Raw genomic sequence first — 25,546 nt, forward strand, 5'->3', positions numbered from 1 at the left:
GGAGATGCACATCATTATTATTATTGCGGTTGTTTATTTTTCTACGCTGTTTAAATTCAATTTTTGAAAACAATTTATTACAAAATTATGCATATTTAAATAAAAAAATACAAACATTTAAGAGAGAAACAATGGATTGGATAAACATTGTACTGAAAAATATTAAAAGGAAAACTTTTGACAGCACTATTCTTTTTTAGCTTTAATGGAAAAACAGAAGATTTTATATAAATTTGAATCATAATTAAACAGAAATAAAACGATATTGTTTAACATTTATTGGGTTTTTTTAGGAATTCAAGACGATTTGATTCTGAGAAGAAAAAAACTGGAAAATTCAATTTTTTCCTTCCTTCTTGCGTGTGTGTGCCCTTTTATTATTTTTTTTCATCATTCATACCGACATTCTGTAGATAAATTCTCTGTTTGTTATTATCTCTGGGCCAAAAAATTGTGTTGAGATACTCGCTTGAGTGCAGGTAAAAGGGAGAGAAAGAATTTTTTGGCTCTGGCAAATTGATCCACGCCACTTCTTGAAAGTAAATTTACTTTTTAATATGATTTATGAAAGCAGTTGTGATCAATTTTCCCAAAACGCGGTTATCTCCAAATTGAATACAACGCTTTCTCGTGTTTTTCTCTGCGTTATTTTTCTGCGGGCAATAAATTATATCACTCCCCGAGCAAGGTAAACATAAATTTCCCCTTTTTTTGTGCATCAATTTTCTGGGAATGGGGAATAGAGTCGGTCCATTTATTAAAGCACTCTGGTGAAAGGAATTTGGCCGAGAATGTTGTGTGATTAATTCTGTTCATTTCCGCCGCAGCGAGACTGATGGGCAAAAAGTGGCCTTCCCCAGCCAAGATTAAGTGGCCGAGGCGGCGACGGGTTGAATGGCCTCAAGAAACTTGGCAATAAGTTGACTTATGTTAGTTATGGTACTATCAAAAAATCAACCCAGAGGTCTGAACTACATATTTAAAAAGGCAAGACTTGCGTGCGAAAAGATACTCTCAAAAATTTTTTTTAAATTTCCGTGATTTATTGCTTATATTTCTTTAATATGGCGATGAAATTATAACTAAAATTTTCGACTCGAGTATATATGTTTCATTTTTGCCATGTTATATTATATTTTATACTGCGCATTTTCATATCTTTTTTCCTCTTAATATATCTCACTTACTGAACAGTTACAAAATGTCCTACTCATGCAAAGCGCTATTTTGTCAGCGACTCCCAAGTGATATTTTGATAGGCGGCGACAAATGTTTGGATGGAAATGGGTGATATCACAAAGTGCGGCTGCGAGAGGCGCCGAGGGAGAAGGAGGATCTTTGATGGCAAAATTGTGTTTCTCTTGTTCTTCTGAGTGCTTTTGCAAATGTGTCTAACACCAGATAAATAAACAAAGCCAGTTTCTGCTGCATATTTAACGTTGGGTGGATTTATTTATCGCTTGGTATGAAAGGAAATTTTCTGCGGAGCTCGTTTGACTTTCTGGCTAATGGAAAAGGATTGACACAGAAAAAAGCGCTCGTCGCGGAGAGGCCGGGAAAGAAAAGAGTTCGCCCCAGGGACGGACTGGACCGACTTTTTTATTCCTCGCACTGTCAGAACTAGCACAAACTGGCTGAGATTTCTCACGGGGATTTGTTGACAAATGCCACTCGGAAAATGATTTGTCTCGTCCTCTTTTCATTTGGTGCAATGGCACTGCACAGTAGAATTATAAAAACGGCAGCCAAAAGTATTTTGAAAATAATTTTAATAAAATATTAAAAAAAGTGCTTAAATATTTGTGTGCAAAGTTTTTGTTAATACTTAATTTTTATTGCAAAATATATACATTTTTCTAAAACAAATGTTATGTTATTAAAAATAATGAATCATATTACATTACTGGCATTACTATGTATAGATAAAGCAAAAAAATAATTTAACTTTCGTAGCAGAAAATTTATCTTAAATACCGCATAAATTGTTAAGAGAGATTATTGTACTACAATCCGTACCTGCGTCGCGTTTTTGAAAATTACTGATCGGTGTTTTTGCAAAGGGTGTCAAAGATTGACACGATGCGTTCTCAGCTCAGATCGTTTTCCTTTTATTTCACGGTATTATTGCGTCCCATTTGGGCCTTTTGAGAGGAAAAGAAAACTTTTTCTCTCAAGAGGCGAGAGAAGGACGTCAGCCCTCATCTAATTTCAATCAATAAGGAATCACATTTCTGCTGACTCTGCGAAGCGGATCGCTGCCGTTCACCTGGAGTACCGAAATACTTTATCCCGGCTATAAAATGAATGCTTTTTATTCATCAAACAGGATGACAAAAATATGTCAGATTGGTTGTAAAGTGGCTCGAAGAGTTGTAAAAGTAAATACGAAGGCAGTAAATAGTCAGCAAAACTTTTCTGTCAGAAAATATTTGCGAGACCAACATAAACACGTACCACTTTAACGGATAATGTTTCGCTGCGTGAAGAGCCGTAATATAATTTTTGGTGGTCCTCTGTGGACGACACACGAGTGGACCGACTTGGCAAGATAACTTTTTATCAGGAAATATTAGAGAACCAAACGCTATTTCCCAAAGGGGTGTTTTGCCTCTGACACATTGAGAAAATTTCGGAGTATTGATTATCGTGACATGGTTAAAAGTGGGAAGCAAAGTTGCACAAGCTTTAAAATATATTTCTGTTTGTTTTATTTTAAATATAAAATATTTTGATTTCCGCATTGATTCAAAGTTTGTGAGTGGAAAGCGGATGGAAGATCATTATTAAATCTTTCCTTGGCTACTTAAAGCTCGTGGTAAAGATACCAAGCGAATATAACAGTCATGTTGACAACAGGAGATACGCAGCAGTGAGCAAAGTTTTTGCGACATTTACTTAGAGCCAGAGTCACTATCCGCTGCTAGTAGAGAAAAAGGCCCATAGCGCCGATTTATAACCCCAATTCAAGAGGATAACAAGCGCTTTGGTCCAAATGTCTCTCTTACCTTTGAAAGCAAAATTTAAGACAAAAAAAAGATTTTTGTACATTTCTGTGGATATTCGCAATATCCACATTAGGAAATCAGTGTGTAAAATTGAAACAAAAGTCCTGTCTAAAATGAAGAGTCCTTAAAGATGTGTATAGAATTTCCTTTTAGGGTATCATAGAAATATGAAGTTTTAAGCTGCCCACCTTAAATCGGCGTATAAATTTTCCAACTCGACTCTCTGAGAATAAACCATCATGTTTTCATCCGCAAAGATACGCGAAGTATGAAAGTTGGAAAGAAAAACGATAATTCACGTTTCGCATCAACAACACCACATATTTTTTCTGCGCGCATAAACAAGACGCGCGACTTCGGTTCTAGTTTGGCAAGGAAAGGAAGGAAATGGGTTGAGTTCAATGATTTGCGAAACTTGAGCCAAATGTTTATGCCGCAGGCCGCAGTAGTAGTTTGAGAAATAAATACATATCCATTTTCATATCTGAACTTTTTTTGTCAAACAAACATTAAAAATTACAAGCATATTCAATCTGATGATATTGAATTAAATAGTATTTTTTACAAAATATTACTTCTTCTTTTATACCCCCCCCCCAAATTAACCATCCTTGCCATTTACAGAAACCGACAGAAACATACTAATTGCTATTGGATTTGCGTATAAAGCATAAATGAAAGCTAAAATATCATGCTCAGTTTATGTGTTCGTACTTCATCAATCCATTTATCTCATACAACAAAACAGGTACATGCAATTAAACTTTCAGACCGCAAGCAAATATAATTATTTGCGTATTTATTGCAAATTGTGATTGAAACTGTGCTGGATGAAAATTTGCATGTTTACTTTAATTTATTTAACTTGATGATGCATTACTGGAATTAATTATACAAAACCAATATTACGACATTGCTGTTCGCGTCAGTTCAACAAACACAATCAACCTGCAGCAATTTCCAGCTGAAGCGCTTGTTGTTTCTATTTTTACAGCGGCTAAAATAGCAAAACGAATCTGATCGCAACAACCCTTGATTACAGAGAAACCCATCGGCGGCGGGGATAAATTGGATAAATAAAAGAAGAGCTGGCGGAAGGAGGGAAAGAAATTGTTTTCGTCCGGCCAATTTTTCTCCGCTGAGCCAAAGAGCAAGGGTCCTTTTTTTTGTCTGATTCTATTGATCTTTTTTATCTTTCCTAGAATTCCTCTAGGAGTTCATCAAAAGTGCTGTCCCAAAACACCATTCTGCGAATAATTTATTTACTTCATTTTAGGTTTTTACGTATAATAGGGTAAAATTACATTACATTGGATTATTGCTCACAAACAGAGTTGCTGTAAATTAAATTATTTTCTCTTCTTACTGAAACGTGTGGGTGTGTGGATAAAGCATTTCTTTTCAATGGGCGAGACATTTTTTTCCACTTATCAAAGTTTTTGGATGGACTGATGAGTTACTCAGCAGCGGTAACAACAGAAACACTATCTTTTTCAATGACTTGCGCGCCATTCTGCAAAGTAAAATTTCAATGTCATCCTCAGAAATCAATTTTAAGGAATTGAAATAAAATGTACAGAACAACTAAAAATAAATTTATGACTTATGTTTAAAAATACCATTCTTATCTAGTTTTAATAAAAACTTTGGAATTTTTTATTCATTTGAAATTGTATGGGATTGGTTATCTGATCCTCGTTCAACATTAGGATCTGCGTTTAAATCGTATTTTTTTTAAGTTACGTCAAAATTTTGTCTTTTGAATAGAAATCACTAATTGTAGTAACATCCACTTTGAAGACTCAAACTGAATAAACTTTTCCTTCTCTTTGGTTACGCTGGGATGTGAAAAGGTCAGTGAGTTTAAAAATAATAGAAGACCAAAGGGGTCTTTGTCTCGCTTTGTCCTCCTTTTAATCTTGACAAATTATTCAGGACGAGTGGTCGGTTGAGGACACGCTCACCCACTCTTCATCAGCCAAAGGACACATTTTCCGCACCCGCCCAGATAAGATCCAGTGCGGCTAATTTACAAAATCCGCCTCCAAGTCTCGTCTCTCGTTGGACTATAAACCAACCGCATCCCTTCCTCTGTGTCGCAGCAGCTTTTAAATCTGATCCTCTCACCAGGACCCCCCCTACACAATTTCCTCTAACTTCCTCATTTTATAAGGAAATCCAATCCTGGAATTTTAATATTATTATGTGTACGTAGAAAAAAGTTTAAATCTGTTATTTTCCTCTTATTCACAAAAAACCATAAATATTTTTAGAAAACTCTTTCAATTATTATTTCTTCCATATTATAATTTATCAATTAAACAATTAAAAGGATAAAGAATTAAAAAACAACAACAATCAACTTGATTTGAAGTATTAACGTCTAAGAAAAGGAATCAAAGTGAGACAGCAGTCTTGTATATATCAAAGGAATTCGACTTTTCTTTGGGAAACTCTTTTCCCATTGGTATTTTTCCTTTGGAGAATATGCAAAAAGAGATTACGCTATTTATTTGTTTGAGACCACAGGGAAAAAAGAGACTTGTGTCCTGTGGTGTTTTGCTAATAGCAAAAAAGTTATATATCTGCTGCTTTCAACGCTGGCGAGAAAAATATAAGAAGCACTCCACAAGTTTGCGAGTCAAACAACTATCGATATAAAAAAGCAGCGGTGGCCAAACACACTTTCATATTTTATCCCCCCCCCCCCCCCCCGCCCTTCTCTTATGTGTAACAACTATAATCTCATCTTTCCCAACTTTTTCACTACCAAGAGAGCGAGAAAGTGAAGATAAATTTTTATCAGGGTTAAGGAAAGTCCATGAAACAGATTATTTGTTAAATATAAAATTCAATAATTATTAATTCTTCATCTAATTTCATTGCCATAATCAAATCCAGGCTTATAGATATCAATTTTACTTTTCACCTCGGGAAAATTTTCATTTCTGTCATGAATTTAAGAAATATTTATTTTTTATTAAAAGTATTCAGATTAAATTTTTCATTTCAGGGGTGCTTTTTTTCCAGATGACTAAAGTTTAAAAAATACGTCTGGATTAATAAAAATACTTCCCACATTATTTTTCATTTCTTTTAATATTGTTTTTGTATCAGCGGGAAAACTTCATTAGTTTTACAATTAGATAAATATATAAAGATAAAGATTATCTTTGTAATAAATTAATTTATTAATGGCGTTGTGTAAGCTGTTCGCAGCAAGATGATCTATTGTGTTTGTTTTTGAGATGAAGCAAATACTTGAAGATGAGAACGGGCGTAGAATTTTTCCCGCGAACGTTATACTTGGCGAGAGCGAAACAATTAATTTTAACAAATTCCTGACAAACCGCTTAAGGCTTAATTGCCGGCGGAGAGAGTCGACGCGTCTGAATAATTGCATTGTAAAAAATCTTCTTGGTTAACACAACGCGATGCTAATTAAGTTCTCTTCTTTTTGTATTTATATAATTATATTTATATTTTTAGCTTTGATACTTCATTGAATGATTTATATTATTGATTCCTTTAACAGAAAACAATAAGCTATAATTTAGTGATTAACCAATTACAATCTCTTATCCATTGTTGATAAATGAAAATTCCTATATATAGGAATTTATTTAATTATCCATTATTTTAATGCTTCTTTGCCTTCTTTGTAAATTAAAATTAAGATGGACTTGAAATTTTGATTTGATTTTGTCTTGGATTATTCCACGATGTTTGTCAAGCAAAATCGATTGTAAGTAGAGAGGCCGTGTACTTGGGAGCGCACAAGGAATTAGCAGCGGAACGTGTTTGTGACAGCAGCGAGCGAGACTTAAGTGTTATTTACATGGCTCCTCCCACGATAATTGATAATGCTAGTCCCTTTCTCACCCCTCGCTCTTTTGGGTTGAATGTGTAATTATCTAAGGGCTGATTTTCGCAACCGAAAGTCAATTTGCATAATCAAAGTGAGATCAGAAACTTTCCCAAGAGATCGGATTATATTGAAAAGAGTTTTCGCTTCTACTTTTGGTGATAAAGTAGGTTTATTTTTATATTCTATGTCGAGAAGCAATTAATGCTCTTTTAGGTATGTGATAAATCAGCAGTTTTATATCAGATTGTCTTGGAGAAGTGCTTTATTATGTTCATTGTATTTTAATAACTTTCTCCCCCTTTGGCCACTGTCCAAAAGACAATGGTTTCAAATGGTATAAAGCAGGAAAAAATAGTGATCTCATAAATCTTCTTGATTCCACCTAGGAAGAAATAACGATTTGATGATTCCGCGCCACTAAACTCGCAAGAACTTGTCTTTCTCAGTGCAGTTTAAAAACATCTGGAAAAATGTGATTGAATGCATTTCTATGTGGAATAAGAAAAGTTAGCAAATACAGTGTATTAAATTTTAAAGAGAACATTACGAATTTTTAATTTATAAATAAAGCTCGTAAAATTCCTAAAGAATAAGCAAAAAAATTTATAAGAGAAATGTACTTAATTGTGAGCATATAGTTCTTAATTTGCACTTTCTGCACATTTAATAATAAAATTTACTTTTATATTGTTAGTGTTTAATTCAACTTGTGGCAAATTAGAGAATCGAAAAAGCTAACGTGGTTGCTTTTAAGTGCTACTCCCTGATATGCTGCGCCTCAGAACAGCATAATTGAGCTGCAAGACAAAAGCTCCTTCACAACACATCATGGTTAATGAGCGAGGAAAGCTCTTCTGATCAGCAACTCGTCGGATGGAAACGCGCCTCCTTTTCACATCAAAATTGATTTCCATCGTGCTCGGAAGAGCCTATTCCAGTTTCCCCCTTACACACTTGGTAATAATTACGCAAAATTTAATTTTCCATCGCACGACAGTGTGAAACCATCCAACGATTTTTAATATACAATCCGCAGTGATTCTGAATCACTGATTCAATTGGTTTTTGCTTTAAAAGCCAAACAAAACATTTTATAGTTTCTGTTTGCAGAATTATTGAAAGGGGGAGTTAAATTAATAATTTGTATAAATGCTATTTCTTAATAATAACAATAATAACCAAAAAGATATTTTGAAATAAATTCAGGTTGTTAGAAAAGACTGTTTCAATAAATATACCGTCTCTGTGTTATACATTTATTTTTTTTACAATGTCTAATGTCACTTTCAAATAGCGCGGTAAAGAGGGAATGGGACATGAAAAGAATAATAAAAATCCCCTTTATTCGAAATACAAGTGACAGAAGGAAAGAAATAAAAAATAATACTGCTGTATTTTGCTTGGAGGAGCCGCAAAATGTGTCAATAAAAATAAAAAATTCCTGACGCGTGCCGCCGCGGCAAGTGTGAAAGAGAAACGTCAAATTTAACAAACTTCTGCTTGTACCGCCGCCACTTTTGTATTCCACTGACAAAAGGTGCGGTCGGGTGTTCTTTCCTCTGAAGGGAGAAGTGAGCAAAAATGTGTAAGAGGGAGAAACTCAACCACGTAAATACTTTTAACTAACTATCTCCTGTAAAAAGGGAAAAAATTTCCATGTTAATATGAAATTTAATTTTTTTACCTTTATGGAAAGTTTTCTGTTCAGCCAGGCGTATTAAGAAGCCTTTCTCTGCTGAGAAGTACAAATCAAATATCAAATAACCAATTTTCTCGCTTACAAACTGCATTCGATCTTTTCAACTGATAAACGCTTGATCGTGAGGGGGCGCTTGGGTTGGCGGGGGTAGCGGCGGCAGCAGCTTTCAGCTCTCATTGTCAGTCCTGCACCGACCTCGCAGCCAAACGCACCCGGCGCCGCGGATCTGCTCTGCTCGGCTCAACCATGCTCCAAACCCAGTGAAAACAGTTTTTTCTGCCAAAGTTGTCCAAAATGCACGCGACCCTCTTCGTCCTGCTGCTCGCCCTGCAAGGTAAGCATTTTCTGGCCATTGTTCGCTCCGGATGAAATTAGACCCGAGGTTAATTAACACCCTTTAACATTATTTTTTCCAACGGCCCAGGTAATTTTGACGGATGCGCGAGGGTTAAAGCGTCGCTCCGTGATTTACGAGACACAAAAAACCTCTTCCAGCGGATTAAAATATTCACGCGTTTGGTCCGGATTTTGGCACGCTCGTTTTCTCTTATTTTGCAGTTGCCTCTTTAAACACTCTGCTTACTAGGATTATTTAAAATTCTATTTTTCTTTCAATACCATCTGCGCAACAAACTCTACTCTTGAATTGCAAATTTTAATACAAAGAGAAAAGTTAAATAAAGATTTTAATGATGATTTTCCATCAAATTTAAAATTTTCCAAGGAATAAACGGTTTTTGTGTCATGAAAATAAATATATGTTAAATTGTCGGAAAAAAAAATTTAAAATGTATCATTACATTTTTTTTTAAATTGGTCATGTAAAATAAAAACAATGAATCGAGTTTAAACAGAATTTTGAAGCTCAATTTTTAAACATTTTTTTCGTAATAAATCTTGTTGAGGGATTTACTTTTCCATTGATAAAACAGTGTGAAGCACAGTGAAGTAAAATATTGGAGATTTTTCATTGCTTACACTACTTAAGGCTGGCAGGAGCACAAACAGGGAAGTTTAAATGAAGAGCTAAAAGAGTGAGAAATGAAGCATTTTAATTTTTCTTTCTTTTTTCTGGCAACTCTCGTAGAGCCTTGTTTTCCCACTTCCATTCACCCTAAAGGTCTATGAAGCTTTGCACTCTCTAGAATATTTAGATATCAATAAATTTTTGAAGTTCAATGTTACTGAGGAAAGATGCTCATTTTTAATTGCGAGTGAGACTAAAAGGGTTTGTAAAAGAAAGATTTTTTTAGATGAAAGTCCATTAACAGGGCGCGAGTGTCAAGTGTGCTGACAATGAGCATCTGCTGCTGGACCCGATAAAAGATTTTGTGGCTCGATGGCCCCTTTTTAACAAAATAACACTGCTGCAAAAACAACTGTTGGCCGCAGATGGAGCGAGAAAGTCCAATTTCCAAAATGCGAAAAGGATAATTCAATTAAATCACATCTGTCCCGCCTGCCAAATGCAATTATATATTTCTGCCTGGTGCTAAATGTAGTCCATCCTCTAGCTGAGTGCGAACGGGTTGATTAATTTTGATACCGATATTCACGCGGACAAAGACTACTGATTGAATCTTTACGCCATATTTGCTTGAAAAATGAAAATTAAATTTTTACCAAATAATTGCTAAACTTTCATTTAAAAGGAGGAAAAAATATTTATTTTAATCGTGCCTCGGCGTTTTTTTTTCTTACAAACTATATTTATTGGATTAAAAATTTAAAATTCTAAAAAATCGGATTAAATCTCTTAGTGACGTTTCTTTATTAAATAATATATAGAAAAAATATATGATGTTAACTGGCTGAATCTACATTGTTGTAATTATAAGAGTTGCATTTGAAAAGTTTTTAGTTGAATGAAGGTGTAAGTGGCGATCAAGGGCCGGGTGAATTGATTGTCTGCTCTCCATTATCTAATTAAAAGCCTTTTTTCAGCTCTCTGAAAAATAGACAAGACGAGATGAGAGCAAAAGAACTGCCAAGTGTCTGTTCAAGGATCGCTTTTAAATCCTCAGCTGACGTAATCTCGCAGCTAATTAGCAAAAACTCCATTGCAAGTCGCCTCTCACGTTTCAGCGAATCGCCGGGAAAATAATAATTTTAATGGGTGCGCATTAGACGGAGGAAAAAGACTCTCCATTGATCATCCCGCTCGAGACAAAAGACAAAAAAGTCGCTCGCGGAAAAAGGCCCAAGGAATAAAATACCCTAGTCGACGCAGGGTGACACCGACATTAATCTCTTGCCACACACAAAGGCTCTGGGAACAATAATTAGATGCCCTTGCGGAAATTTTTAATCTTTCTCTGGGGCAAATTTAATATCACCGGAATTTGGAAGAATTGTGGTTTCATGCATCTTAAATATCTCAGATGACGTCATAGTTAATGCTGACAATTTATTTTATTACCAGTTTTCTAGTGTGTAAGTAAATTGAACAGATTGGAGAAATCTCTAGACAAAAAAGAGGAGGAAGGAAAAGTGCTGCTCATAGACTTTTGACTTATACGGCACAAAAAGGGTGTTATTTTTCTTGTTAGGGCTGCTCGAGTTATTTCAGTCTCGGTGCAGCATATGGAGACATCAAGAATATGGTGCGGGAGAGTGAAATAATGCTCTTTTTGTTTAGAGGGAAAGTTGCTCTGCATGACTTTTTGCTGAAAGAAATGACTACAGATTCTGCCTTTGTGGATTTATTTCATTTCAAAGTGGTCGAGTTAGGTTTTCCCTTTTTTCTTGCTACAGCAATCAAATGTGGAACGTATTTTCATACTGGTCCTATTAACTTAAACTGAAAGGAGATGTTTTTATTCCCAATTAACGCGAGAGGGAGAGATAATATTTGACGTTCTTTAAAAAACGTTCTATAATAACTTTCACCCATGAGTCTCGGGAGTGTTTTATTGAGTAAATAAACAGCTTTTACGTATTACGCATTTGGCATTTCTAAGCGTAAATAGAAGTTTATTTAATCAATTTAATTAAAATTTCTAATTGGAAAATTAATTTGGTCTTTTTTAACAATGAAACCACTGTTTTCCTCATTCATGATAAATATTTTTCTATCACAAATCCACAGATCTGCAATCTGTATATTGATTTAAATCTAATTTTTGATACTCTGTTCAAACTTTGAATTAATTGAGTGACGTTTGATTATTCTGTGGCTGAAAGAGCTTCCGCATAAAAATAAACATGAATTTTGGAACGCAGAATTTCAATTAGTGAAAAATCGAGGATATAAAATGAAGTAAAGAGTTTGGAAATAATGATGATTGCGGTGACAGAAGTAGTTAAAGAAAGAGCAGCTTGTTCTGATGAGCTCCTTTCTCTTTTTCACTTTGTTGTCAATGCAGCCAAGGTGTGGATTAATTTCTCTCCCGTATGACAGCAGCACAATTCTCTGCTTTGATAAATCGCCTCCGCCCTCCTCCCTCCTATCAGATCAGAAAGATATTATGGCACAGTAATGCTGAACGGATTTTGTTTGAAATTTTTTTTACTCTTAAAGTCACAAACTGACGCTACTTGAAAAGTGGGAGGTCAAAATGACTATTAATGTGCAACAGAGATTCTTCTTACCTTAATTTTATGACGAAAGTTTCACTTGTGTGCTCTCTTTGAATTTATACCTTATACCAATGGCTGATAAAAAAAGTCTCATAAGAGTTGCTGGATTTCCTTTCATTACAATCTGCAATCTTCCTCTAATAAATCTTTCTCTTTTTAGTTTTAAGACGTTTTCCTTTATGTATGTTAGAGGAAAACTAGATCTTGCCAAAAATTTGTAGATGGTGTTTGTTTCAGATACTCCATTCTCCCTTAAACTTAGCATGATTATAAAATGATCATGCATCAACAACCAAATAATTAACAGACGATTGAAAACCAAAGAAAACTTTCAAGTCTAATGGATTGTTTTATTCCTTTTTTTTATATTTAAACTTTGCTCTTTTTGCAGCAAATTCAAATATTATTTGACTCTTTCTCCCTTGCTGGAATTTTAATGAGGAGTGGCGGCGAAAGAAGTGAGCTGTGGTTTTTGCACACGTTTATTATTTATCCTCTCACCATCAACGCCAAATTATTTTGTCTGCTGCTGCCAACAAACAATCCCTTCTTCACCCCCTATCATTATTCATACTGCGAGGGATAAGCCAACCCTATATCATGTTAGGAATTCAGTTCACGTTCATTGAGAGATGCAATCAATCAAAGAGCCCTTGTTGTATTGTTTATTTTTCATTTATATCACAAAAGGAACATTAAAATCTTTGCTTCTATTAAATTGAAATACGAGATCGTCAATCTTACATGAGGATTGAAATTTCAATGTTTTAATGTAGTTAAAGTCTATTTAAATTATACTATACTTATTGATATAAATAAAGATAATTATAAGCAATTATAATTCATATAAATTAAAGAGATATAAAACGTTATAGAGTTACTATTCTCAGAAATCGCATTTTGATTTTTCTTTATTTAAAACTTTTGAGAAATATTTTTACACGAAGAATGTAATATGAAGGCGTAGGAAACGCAGCTTATTATCAAGAAAAGCGAATGTGCGGCACCCACAATTTTTATATTTAAAGAAAGACCGCATTCGGCGAGATACGAACTTTGATGAAACGGAATGAATTAATCAAATTGAACGTATTTGACCTTTATGGTTCAGCTTCAGTGTAGATTCGTTCACTTTGGGTCGCTGCCAGATTTGTTCTGCGCGAATATTTCAAGCAGAAAGGGAAATTATGATCATCCCCTCTTCCGTCCACTCCAACAAAACGACGTCCTGCAAATTTGAAATTATTTTTCGGTACATTTGCCTTGAATGTTTTTGCGCGCAATGTGTTTTTAATGCCTTCCAGTGGCAAGAAATGCCCCCAAAGTTAAATATTCACAAATAAAATAAGTAACATTTAAAAAATATTCGTAAAACATTTAAAGCTGTGAGTAGTTGTGGCTTGTGAGGACGAAAAGCAGGAAGGATATTTTGTAGAATTAAAAACCCTATGTAAAATCATAACTAGCAGAAACGCAAGTCATACACTATAATTATTCATAAATTTTTCATTACTTTTAATCGGGAATTTTATGTTAAGATCGAGGTTGGAAAATTTGCAAGGCAAATTGATTTTGTATGAAAATAAAGGCAATGCGAAAAGAGCACCGTTGATGTAAATTTAATTGATGCTTACAAATGCTATCCTTACACACACCGGTGCGCACTAACTAATTAATTTCCTAATTATTGAATTTAAAATAAATAATTAGTACAAAAATCAAACGTATTACACCTAAATGTCAAAAGGTTGACTTTTTCATAAACGTGGCTATTTTTCTGTGTGCTGAATTTTCTTTTCTTTACTAACGATAATTTATTTCATTCACAACCAGACTTTCCTTATCTCCATGTGAATATGAAAATCGAGCCGAGGGTGAGCAACGCCGGCCGGGAATCACGAATGCCCGTGATAAATATGAATGAGAGGCGACGAGACCAAGAGTGTGTCACTCCAGCGGGTCGGTATTTGGGAGGGTCTTGCGAAGAGATAACCTTATTGCTGGCGGCATGAAAGGGCTAAAACTTGAGCCAGACACAATGAATTCGCTGCACCTTGCAGAAAAAAGTTGGTGCGGTATAAGTCAAAAGTTAATGCCCATCGACAGGCCGCGCCAACCCCCAACGGGATTAGCCTATTGGGATAACTTTCTAACTGGCCGTGCATTTAAATTTAAAATACCCCTCGGACAAAACAAAAAATTCTCAAATGAGCCAAAAACTAGTTTTATTGTCTTTTTATTTTCATGAAAGTTGATTCAAATTGATATTTGTAAGGCGAATTTCCACATAAAAAGCACAACCTGGCTTTAAAGGCTTTTTCTCTAGTGTCAATTTGTGTAAAAATGGAAAGCCAAAGTCATTAGTAATTTAACGTGGAGCTCTGGTTTTTTTCTGGCTGCATGTCAAAAATTCCGAGGCCTGGAAATTTAATTGGAAATAACTGCCCTCCACTTTTTTTTTTAGTCCGGCCACAACACTCGTTTTTTCCAGTTTTTTTCCAACCATGATACCTATTATGAGCAGCCTGTACGTTCAGTTTGCCAATGAAGTTGCCTCCTCTCGACGCCAGATATGAAAAAATTTTGGGCGAGAGAGCAGATTTTTAATGAATGATATAATATTTTTTGCTACATTCAAAATCCCTTTTAATATTTGAGAGTGCATCTCTCTGATTGCAATGGATTTATCATAGAGAAAAGAGAATTGGGTTTCTAGCAACGACAACGCAGACAATTCGCTGACCTTTCTGACGACAAATATGCATGCAAAAAGCGTGCAGATGTTTTTATATCCGCATTCAAACAAACCGTCAATGAAACGCATGATAAGGATATGAAAAATTATGAATTCACAATAAAATTGAATAAATACTGCACAATTTTTTTTGTATCGAAGTAAGAGATTTTCATTTATTTTGTATGTCGACAGCCATTCATTCAATTTTCGTCCTCCTCAGTCATGGCCTCGGTCAGACTTTTGATCTTGGTATCTATATCTCCTGGTTCAGCTTTTCTATCTGCTCGGCCTTCTCGAGGCATTATTCCTCCAGCTGCCTCTGGAGGTCAACTCGGTCTTTTTCTGCAGCTTCTTTCTGCTCTTCGACCCGCATCTTCTGGAGACAAAGCAAGGCTTCCAGTCTTGTTACCTCATCCTGAGCGTCCTGCAGGATTCGGTTACGAGCCTTTGCTCGCTCTTGGCCGAGACTGCAAAAGGTTTCGCTTACGCGACAAACCTTACAGGGCTCCAAGAAGGTGCACTTGCGGTGGTGGGCACGTCTGGGGCAGGCAAGACTTTTCTGCCTTTGGCATTCTTCTGCTCCTTCTCAGCTACAGCTACAGAAAAGAAATTCGAGAATCTGTTGGGATTTCAAATTATGAACGCAACAATAAGGGATAATTGTAATAATAATGTCTTTACCAACAATGCAACAAAAAACCAAACAATTTGAATTCCACGTCAAAAGCATCCAAACTAAATTGCGCCAGCGATCATATTATTTCTGCGGTATTTTTTTCACACGCTGTATTTTGTTTATGGTTATTCACATATGGAACTAAAAATAAATAATTGATATAAAAAACATAAACAAAATATCGCGTGTATCGCAGTTGTCTGTGTGCTCATTTATCCTATCGGATAGAGTCCCTCGATTTGCGTTTCTCAGGTCTGGATTGTCTGGAAATGCACTTTCTACCGTAAAATTTACTGCTCCTTCTCTCTGGGTTTTATTTCGCACACCAAACAACGTTCCTGCTATAGATTAAAGTGATTTTGGGTGAAGAGAATGGATCGCGCATCAAAGTGTTTTTTCGTTTGGGTTAAGATTTTGGTTCGGAGAGCTCAGGATTTACGAAAATAAAATTACGCGAAGTTCCACCTGTCTTATTATTTAACTTTGTTAAAATCAATAGAAAATAGGTCTTGCTTATTTAATATTTATTTAGCAACGCTGAAGTGAAAAGCGTATCGGTTGTTTTATGCAATTTTCTTATGTTTTAATTTGTTTCCATTCACAAATTTAAGTTGTAATCGTTGGAGTACCTCCCCTTGTGGAAAGTTAAAAAACTCACATTGTTTGAATTTTTCCCTCAGAACTTATACAAAAATTTCAATTCTAGATTTTTTACATTTTTGCACGACAACCATATGTATTGCAATGCTCTCCTTAACATAATAGCACCTCTAAATGCACGTGGGTCTTTGAAGCTTTCAGAGGATTTTTAACATCTCACGGAAGATTGCAAAAAACGAAGGGGTTGCATTCAAAAAAGGATTAAATACAAAGTGAGTCGGTGCTTTTACGAAGAGTGCATTTTCAGATTCACATTATTTCCAACTTTCCAAGCGCCGCCCATTTCGGCTGCTGCAGGGGTTGCAGATTTGAAAGCACCTCGTTAGCATGCAAAGTCACATTATATAGTATTTGCTACTTTGCATGTAAAACTTCAATCTTTACAAAGGCCGCTTTTGAAAGCGGCGCTGAAAGAGCAAAACTGCTTTTTGCCTATGAATTTGAAAGAGAATAATAAATAAATAATTGTGTATAAAATCAAGTGAGCATAAAGTTTCGCACGTTGAGTTTCCACAAACACCGTTTTTGCAAAGTTCAATTGCACGGAATGTGTCGCCGCAAAACTTTACCGACCACTTGTTCCCTCGTTAAAGCTTCAATGCACTCCTCACAATTTATATAGAAATTGCTCTGTCGATGAGTTAACATAGGATATTATTATTACTCCATAGAACAAGGAAAACTTTGCAGCTGACGCGCAATCAACTCTGAAATTCTACAAAACGTGAAATCGATCATGGGTGCAAGTAGAATAACTTAAAATAATTACACCGTGATTCGACAGTCTGTCACATAGTCAGTGTAGGATATAACAATCTGGAAAATCAAAATAATCATTCATAATCTCTGAAAGACAACCAAAATTGTGCATAATGATAAGCCACTTCAAAAATTCGAAAATATCTTTATCTGAATGTAATTTAAAAAAATTCACTTATCCTCTAGCCAGAAGTCAAAAAAATAATGAAACATGGGATTCTAAAATAAATAAAAAACATAATTTAAATAATGCATCATAACCCTGAAACCCACGCACGTGCGGATTTATTTTAATTTTCACTACTATCAGCTGCCAAGAAGTCTCTTTCGAATCGTTTTTGTATTCCATTATTGCTAGAAAAGTTTTTCAAAATCTAATCATGATAATTATTTTATTGTAAAGACCAGTGCACCTCTTACTTAAAATAATTCATTTTAATAGTTTATTACATAAAAAAGCAATGGAAATAACATGTTTGTTTAGTAGAGCAGCATGTCTTGTTTCCATTCCATTATTTTTCTTCTGTGTTCAGAGCAGCTTCTCCATCTCTCTGTCACTTTGCCCCAAGCAGCTGCTTTGATCGCTACTGCAAAGGCACAGATCTGCAACCTTGCGCAAGTTTTATATCGTCTATAGCTGGAAAACGAGAAAACTTTTGCGAAAATCCACTGCTCACCTACATTCTCTTTTAAGAAAAAGAGACCATTTCATACAATAGGTGAATTAATATGTTTGTATCAAGTTTTTATGAATAAATTTTCAGATATTTTTAACTTCTTTCCTTCCAGTTCTTTTGGCATCATTTTTTCTGAAATTAAAGGAAGTTGCAGATCTCTAAAGTCTTCCCCATCTTATGTTCTCCGACTGCTGATTGTGGTTCTGTCTCGCGACGGAACACCCTCCCTGCTGCTCAACATCGTCATTTACTCTCGGACGGGGAACGCATACAAAGTGGTCGATATGGCGGTACTGCTGACGTTGGCTCCGATATTTCCGCCGACAAACGGTGCCAATTTCCAACGCCGCCTTTTCCAACTCCCAACCTACAAATAAACGCCTATACTGCTTCTTTCAACTTCCTCCTTTTGTTTTTGCCTATTTTCAGCCAAATTAATGTGTTGAGGTGTAGAGTTCAAGAAACGTGAAAAATAATCTTGGAAAAAGGCTGGAAAAAGTATCACAACTATTATTAATAAGAATACCATTTTCTTTGAATTATCTCAATTTTTCCAAAGGATTAAAAATAATTTATGCAATGAATGAATGCTTCATGGTTAACAAACAATTCATTCTCTTCAAGGAGCCAAGAAAGAGAAGCTGATAGTCGGCTGGCCATTTTTCACAATTAGCGGTGCACAAAAGACAGGAACGGACGCTCTGTCCGCCCAAAAGGCAGGAAATTGCAATGAAATTATCTTCCTTACTTGGCAAAGTGGAATAGAATTAGAGAGAAAAGATAATTGGCTAAAATGGAGCTTTCTACGTTGGGTGCTGATTTTCCCTCAGTTTGAAAATATTTTAGAAAATTCTTAGAATTCCTTTTAGAGGTGTGTTTGCGCAAGGCCTGGAATTTGCAATTTCCGCTAATTGCCTCGCAGTCATGGTAAACAAAATTTTAAATTCATTTTTCAAGCACGCAGATTGCTTTTCTCCAGAGACGCGGGGAAGTTAAAAATATTTACGATTTTGGGTCCCTGAATAAATATTTAACTTCACATAAGAAGATTCACCATTTTGAGCAAGCTTTAAAGTGGCTGTGAATTATTCGCTCCACTTGACGCGTTTCCAAATTGCTTTCCTTTGCAGAATGAAAAATAGCGAAATTATTCGCAGGTGGAGGCGGAAAAACTATAAAAGAGAAATAAAAGGAATTCATTTGGGTGTGCCTGGGTCGATTCAAAATGTAGCGGCTCGTAAATCTTGAAGGCATTTAGCCAAAAGATTTCTCTTGAAAGGCAAAATGTGGTGGATGGAGAGAGATTACATTGTTTGGCCTTTTCTTTTCACGACGAAGGACGAGGCACAACAGAGCCGAGCAGAAACGAAACACAGCACTTTTCTTTTGCTTCTCTTGCGGCTATTTTTGTTTTTACTAATTCAATAGGCCCACGCAGTAAAGGGTACGGAAGTTGAAATGCGATTTTATGTGAGCCTTTTCTTTGCACAAAAAAAAACGCTGGCTTAGATAATAATAAATCACACAAAAATTTCTTTGAAAACACATCTAACTATATACGAAAGCTGACATAAAGACAAATCTTCTTTAAAAATTCTAAAACTACTCATTTGTTAATTTTCAGCACAATTTTTCCACTAAAAAGAAACCCTCATTTTTTTGCAAAGAAACATTTTAAGTTAGAATGAAAAGTGCATTCAGATTATCGAGTTACTTTAATCTTGATGTTTTTTCATGGAGTCATGAGTGCGGTGCTCTCTCTGGTGAAACAACTATTTCGCAAATCGACCGCAGAATAATATGATTTGAGAAAATAGGAAAAGAACAATCTAATATACCCATCTTTGCTTCTTTTAAATCCCTTGCTGCTTTTTCCACACTCTCGACAAAAAGCAGAACAATTTTTATGTATAAATATAAATCAATATCGCTTTTTCACGGAAAAAGTATTAACTCTCTGGTGAAATTTCACTGCAGAACTGTTTGTGGTTAATCTGATTTGGCAAGAAGAGTCGGTCCATTGCGCAAGGTCCATTTTGCAAACCGGGGGATAAACGAGATTTGATTGCGGCTGCTGTCCCTCTTTTTAACATCCAAGGCTCGAAAAGTTAAAATTAAATTCTGCCGCATCGATCGAATAATACTTTGTGCGATGAAATTGTGACATCAAAAATAGACACGCAACTCTCCAAATAATAAAATTATAGAGCTTTCCGAATAATGCAATAATTTTATTAAATAATTGGCAAATGCAGAACAATATTGGCAAACAACCCTTTGACTAGCAATTATCATTTGAAAACAATAATACCACCAAATTTAATAAACAAGCTCTCCGCGGGGGAAATAAACGCATTGATTTAAATCTGCATGTGTGTTAAAATAAATTTAAACCAAACCCAAAGAGAAATCCACGTGCTTTTGTGTAAACATTCAAACCAATTTAATCTGTTGATAAAATACACTTTGCATTGTTATGGCGTTATGGTCAATATACGAGAAATCTAAAGAGATGGAACAAATGAGAGACATGTAATTTTTTATTAAAAAAATATCGCGTTCAAATAATATTTTTTCGTGCTTGTGCCCGGTTTTTCAAAAATATTTCAGTGATCGCGCTTGATGTATGAATTTTACAGTTCAAAACCTACAAATTAATTTTGAGAGTAGAGAATTCATGTGATTCAATTTCATATCGGATATCGGCACCAAGAATCTTCCTTTTTAATGCTATTTTTTATAGTGATAAAAATGCTCTTGCAAGTGGTGGAGTAAAGGAGACTCTTGAAAATTCTGATGCCAAGCTGATGCTTCTGAAGAGATGGAAATGCCTTTTCACAGCGTTTTTGGAGTTGCCGCATCTATTCTGTTGTTTTTTTCTTCATTTTCCGTGCAGAATGAATTAATGTGCGGCTGGGGGATGAGAGACTCATCATTTGCGTCTTAATTTTTTCTTCCAAAGTTTTTTTCACACCAGCAGCTTTTCTTTGGGAGCAGATTAAATTTTAATTGCATCCCAGCCACTCTTTCTGTCATGAAATTTATGCATGCTACAACACAATTTTTTCATCAATATTTCGAGGCAAAAGCGCTTCTATTTAACAATAGATTAATTTTACTCATTATTCCTATTGAAAAAATATAGGAATACCGAATAAGTACTTTGACTCGATTCGAAATCATCCTGTTTAGCTTTTTTTTTTTTACAAAAAACACAATATTCAATCTACCCACAAGCGAGCACCGAGAGATTTTTTGCGCACCAATCCGTATTTGCGTTTCTAAATATTATGCACTGTATGAAATAAAATAGAGGAAAAAATTTGCCGAATGCTTATTCAGTAGATTATTTTTACAACCTGTGTTGGTTCATCTACTTTAATTAAAATTTAGATATAAAAGACAAAATCGTAAAAATTAAAATATGCATTACTTTTTTTTATAACTCAAATCAATAAAAATTTTTTAATTCCAAAACAACTTATTTATAAAGAGAAAAATCGCCCAGTGCAGACCATACTCATTTGGAAATTGTTTTCTTAATAAACTTCAAAGTCAAATAAGCAATTTACGGCAGTCAGGTTTGAATTACTGTTTTCCAATATACTGACATTATTTTTTTTTTCAAATATTTGAGAAGATTGAAAGTTTTTAAATGATTTCATCTGCGCTCGCCCTGCGCTCGCCCTGCGCTCGCCCTGCGCTCGCCCTGCGCTCGCCCTGCGCTCGCCCTGCGCTCGCCCTGCGCTCGCCCTGCGCTCGCCCTGCGCTCGCCCTGCGCTCGCCCTGCGCTCGCCCTGCGCTCGCCCTGCGCTCGCCCTGCGCTCGCCCTGCGCTCGCCCTGCGCTCGCCCTGCGCTCGCCCTGCGCTCGCCCTGCGCTCGCCCTGCGCTCGCCCTGCGCTCGCCCTGCGCTCGCCCTGCGCTCGCCCTGCGCTCGCCCTGCGCTCGCCCTGCGCTCGCCCTGCGCTCGCCCTGCGCTCGCCCTGCGCTCGCCCTGCGCTCGCCCTGCGCTCGCCCTGCGCTCGCCCTGCGCTCGCCCTGCGCTCGCCCTGCGCTCGCCCTGCGCTCGCCCTGCGCTCGCCCTGCGCTCGCCCTGCGCTCGCCCTGCGCTCGCCCTGCGCTCGCCCTGCGCTCGCCCTGCGCTCGCCCTGCGCTCGCCCTGCGCTCGCCCTGCGCTCATTACTTGAAAAAATTTGCAAATTTAGAAATTTCATTTTTTTTATATATATTAATTTAAAAAAAAAATAATAAAACAAATCCCTGGCAGCAGGATTATGCTTTTTACATCACATAGAATTTTTCGATTCAAAAGTTTATGAACAAGTGCAGAAAATAAATCGGCTTTTGGCGCGTCTAAAAGCAGTTATTGCCATTTTTACGCAACATTAAATTATGTTACAATTTTATTTAGTCTTCGCCTCTGGAAAACTTGATGGAGGCAGGAACGTTTTAACTTTCATTTCTTTCTTCAAGGAAAATGGAGAGCCTTTTTCGGACCACCTCGTCGCAGGGCGAAAAAGTTTCTTTGCCGCTTAAACTTCCACTCGCCTTAATAATTTCGTTTTTCTCATTTTCATGAATATCTTGCGGAAATTAAGGTTTTCGCTAGCAAAAAAAACTTGAATTTCTTTAATAAAGTGAAAGTGCTTGTGATTTATAATACGCCTTTAATTTAGGTTTAAAACAACATTATTTGCAGGTAAAGAAAATTCTTCCATGCAATGGCTGGGTTAAATTGATTTTGACTGACACAAAAAACCGGCAATTTAATCTGAAAGTGTTTCCTGATTCGACGAGAGGCCAATATAAGGCTTTAATTGAGTTTTGAATTTGTAAATTTACCTAGGCGCTCTACGTTTCACAAATACAATCATTCATAGGGCCTGATATTATGTTGACTCAAAAAGTAGTGGAGGTTCAGAAATCACTTTAATATTAAGTGAAAATTCTGACTGTTAATTGAGATTCATCAAATGTTAATTAAAACTGAATAAAACATTAATTTTCTGGTACTTTGTTTAAATTGGAATTTTGCTTAAAATTTTATTTTTGTAATTTTCCCAAGACTTGAATATTTTGGTCTAATAATTTGGCAATTTGTTGTGTTGTAGGAGGTTTGGCGGTGAAGGAGGCGCGGCTGGTGACACGCCCGGGCGGCGGCGTGGTGCGTCGCGGCAGCGCCGTCACGCTGGTGTGCGAGTACGACCTGGAGGGCGCGCCGCTCTACTCGGTCAAGTGGTACCGCGGCACCCGCGAGTTTTTCCGCCACACGCCCGTCGACAGCCCCTCCACCAAGCTCTTCCCCTTCCACGGCCTCCACGTTGACGTGAGTACCATGAACTTTGACCTAACAATAAGGGTAAGGCTGCAATCAGCATTATACATGACCTTCCTTATATGTAGTTCTCAATTCAAACTCCATTGGAAACATTTATGTCTAAGCTTATTTTTTTCTAAAACGGTTTTCATCATATAATATTTATAATATTTAATAACACAACATGTGTGACCAACATGCAAAATAATGCAAATAACGTAAAAAAATCACTATTTATAATTAATCCAAGCAATTTCTAACAGATCAAATTTTTTTTGTGTTTTAAAATACAGACAGAAAGGATTTTTACTGTTCTTTCTCAGTTTATTTATTTAAATTTTCACAGATGATCTGCAAACTGTTTTTCGTTTAAGAAAGTTAATTTTTATTTTGTGCGCGCGACTTTTATTTTATTTTACAGCCTCTACATCTTTCTGTATTTCTTGTTTATCTGCGTAATTTTTAAAGCAACCCTTACATCCTCTTACCACTTTCTCTCCGGTATGCCTTTTTGAAATGTGGACGCAGAAGGTCTTAAGCAAAAACAACGAGGTTGACGAATTTGTTTTATATTATGGAACTCAACACGCTAATGAATAAAGTAATCAATCCCCTTACCATCATTTTTGATGGAAGGTTTTGTGCCTTTTAAAATACCATTCTATTACTTAACTTTCTGCTTATGAGGCTCTCAGTGAATAGGATTGCATCAAAAATATTATTTCTGCATTAGAAAAGTGAAAGGATCAGTCAATAGTGACTTGACAAATTATGCGCAAGCAGTTCAAAATGTATTATCATGTAATATGTATTTCTTTCCTCTGTCAATTACAACTGCCACCCCCTTTCAAAAGTTCAAAGGGTTTTTGCCATTAGTAGTGGTATGTGAAGGCTTGAGTCCCCTTTTTAATTGCTTTGACCTTTGACCCCAGCTTGACCTTGACCACCCTGACCTACCCCACCCTGACCTACCCCACCCTGACCCTGACCTACCCCACTATGATCTTGACCTACCATGCCCTGACCTTGATAATTGACCTTGATTGCATAATGATTCACGCATCAAATTTATTATTTCGCAATAACTAATTACCCCCGCCACTTTACTGGCATTGCAAAATTGAAATTAACCCATTTCATGCAATCACCAGTGTCGTGACGTAACTTTCCCTTTGAGAGAGTCAAATGCTGACCTAATTTCGAAAGATGATCATCAAATTTTAGTTTCGCAATAACTAATTACCCCCGCCACTTCAGTGGCATTGCACAATTGAAATTAACCCATATCATGCAGTCACCAGTGACGTCACATCGTGACGTAACTTTCCCTTCGGCGACAGAGTCGACTCCTTCCTGACCTACTTTCGAAATGTGCTCATCAATTTTCTCCGTGAGAGATGGAGCCAAACCGTCCTATAATAAAAATTGAATTAGCTCGTGCGCAGTGAAAGAGAGAACGGTCAGCAGCACACGTGGCCCGCCGCCGCCGCCGCCCGAGCGAGAGCGAAAGAGCGTCAGCTCTTTCGATCATAAGGTTGATATCACATTTGATCATCAAAACTCAATGCACAAAACGAGAATCAATCCACGAAAACGAGGATCAATCCACGAAAACGAGGATCAATCCACGAAAACGAGAATCAATCCACGAAAACGTGAATCAATCCACGAAAACGAGGATCAATCCATGAAAACGAGAATCAATCCACGAAAACGTGAATCAATCCACGAAAACGAGGATCAATCCATGAAAACGAGAATCAATCTACGAAAACGAGAATCAATCCATGAAAACGAGAATCAATCCACTAAAACAAGTATCAATCTAAAAAAAACCTCCACAATCTCCTATATATGGGATACGTCTTTCAGCTAATATTATTGTAAGTTATCCTATTTTCAGGTTTAATTATTATAAATGAAAATCATTGTTTATATTTTATATTTTTGTGTTATTTATTGTGTGATATATCTTTCATTATACACCAATACACAAATTTGCCAGGTGCCGATGGACTTTCACATTCCTCCCACCATTTGGCAAGCCTCACAGGAAACGGCACAAACCTGAGAGAGGAGGTAGGTGGGGATTAAATTCGAAACCCTCTCACCTAACGAGCCTAGAGTCAGTTGAGTCGTTTGACAAATAGGCAGCACTTTGAGGCGCCTCTGACAAGTATCGAATCCGCGATCTTTAGATCACGAGACCGACCAGGCTGATATTTGTATTTTACAAACATGTATATTTTACTTTAATATTAAGAGTACAATTTTTTTTTTTCATCATACGGTATTACATTCATTGATACATTTTTTTCCGAGGGTTAAATAGGTTGATTATAAATATTATTTTCAGAGTACCATATTGCTTTGTATTAGTTTCAAGATTCCATATATAACAATGCCCTTTTGTTCACATCCTATAGGTCCAGACTTTATTAATGCTGGTATTGTGGATGAGGTCATTGTTTTTTTTTTTTTACCTTTTTCAAGATAATATATATTTGTTTTACTTATTTAAATTTTTTTTATTATTGCGTTTCAATGATTTTTATTTGTTTCTAGATT

The 25,546-nt window shown here is 36.2% G+C and overlaps 1 protein-coding gene across 1 annotated transcript in view; it reads left to right on the forward strand.

The window, feature by feature from the left end:
- The first annotated feature begins 8,768 nt into the window (after positions 1-8,768).
- Positions 8,769-25,546, forward strand: part of LOC132201206 (uncharacterized) — a 32,754-nt gene continuing 15,976 nt past the window's right edge. Inside the window, exons 1-2 of the mRNA XM_059627189.1 lie at positions 8,769-8,906; positions 22,773-22,987. Of these exons, the coding sequence (XP_059483172.1) occupies positions 8,867-8,906; positions 22,773-22,987 (255 nt within the window). The 5' untranslated portion in view covers positions 8,769-8,866. The remainder of the gene's footprint in view (positions 8,907-22,772; positions 22,988-25,546) is intronic.

Source organism: Neocloeon triangulifer, unplaced genomic scaffold, assembly GCF_031216515.1.
Source record: "Neocloeon triangulifer isolate White Clay Creek 2 clone unplaced genomic scaffold, ASM3121651v1 ptg000014l, whole genome shotgun sequence".
NCBI classification, from domain to species: Eukaryota; Metazoa; Arthropoda; class Insecta; order Ephemeroptera; family Baetidae; genus Neocloeon; species Neocloeon triangulifer.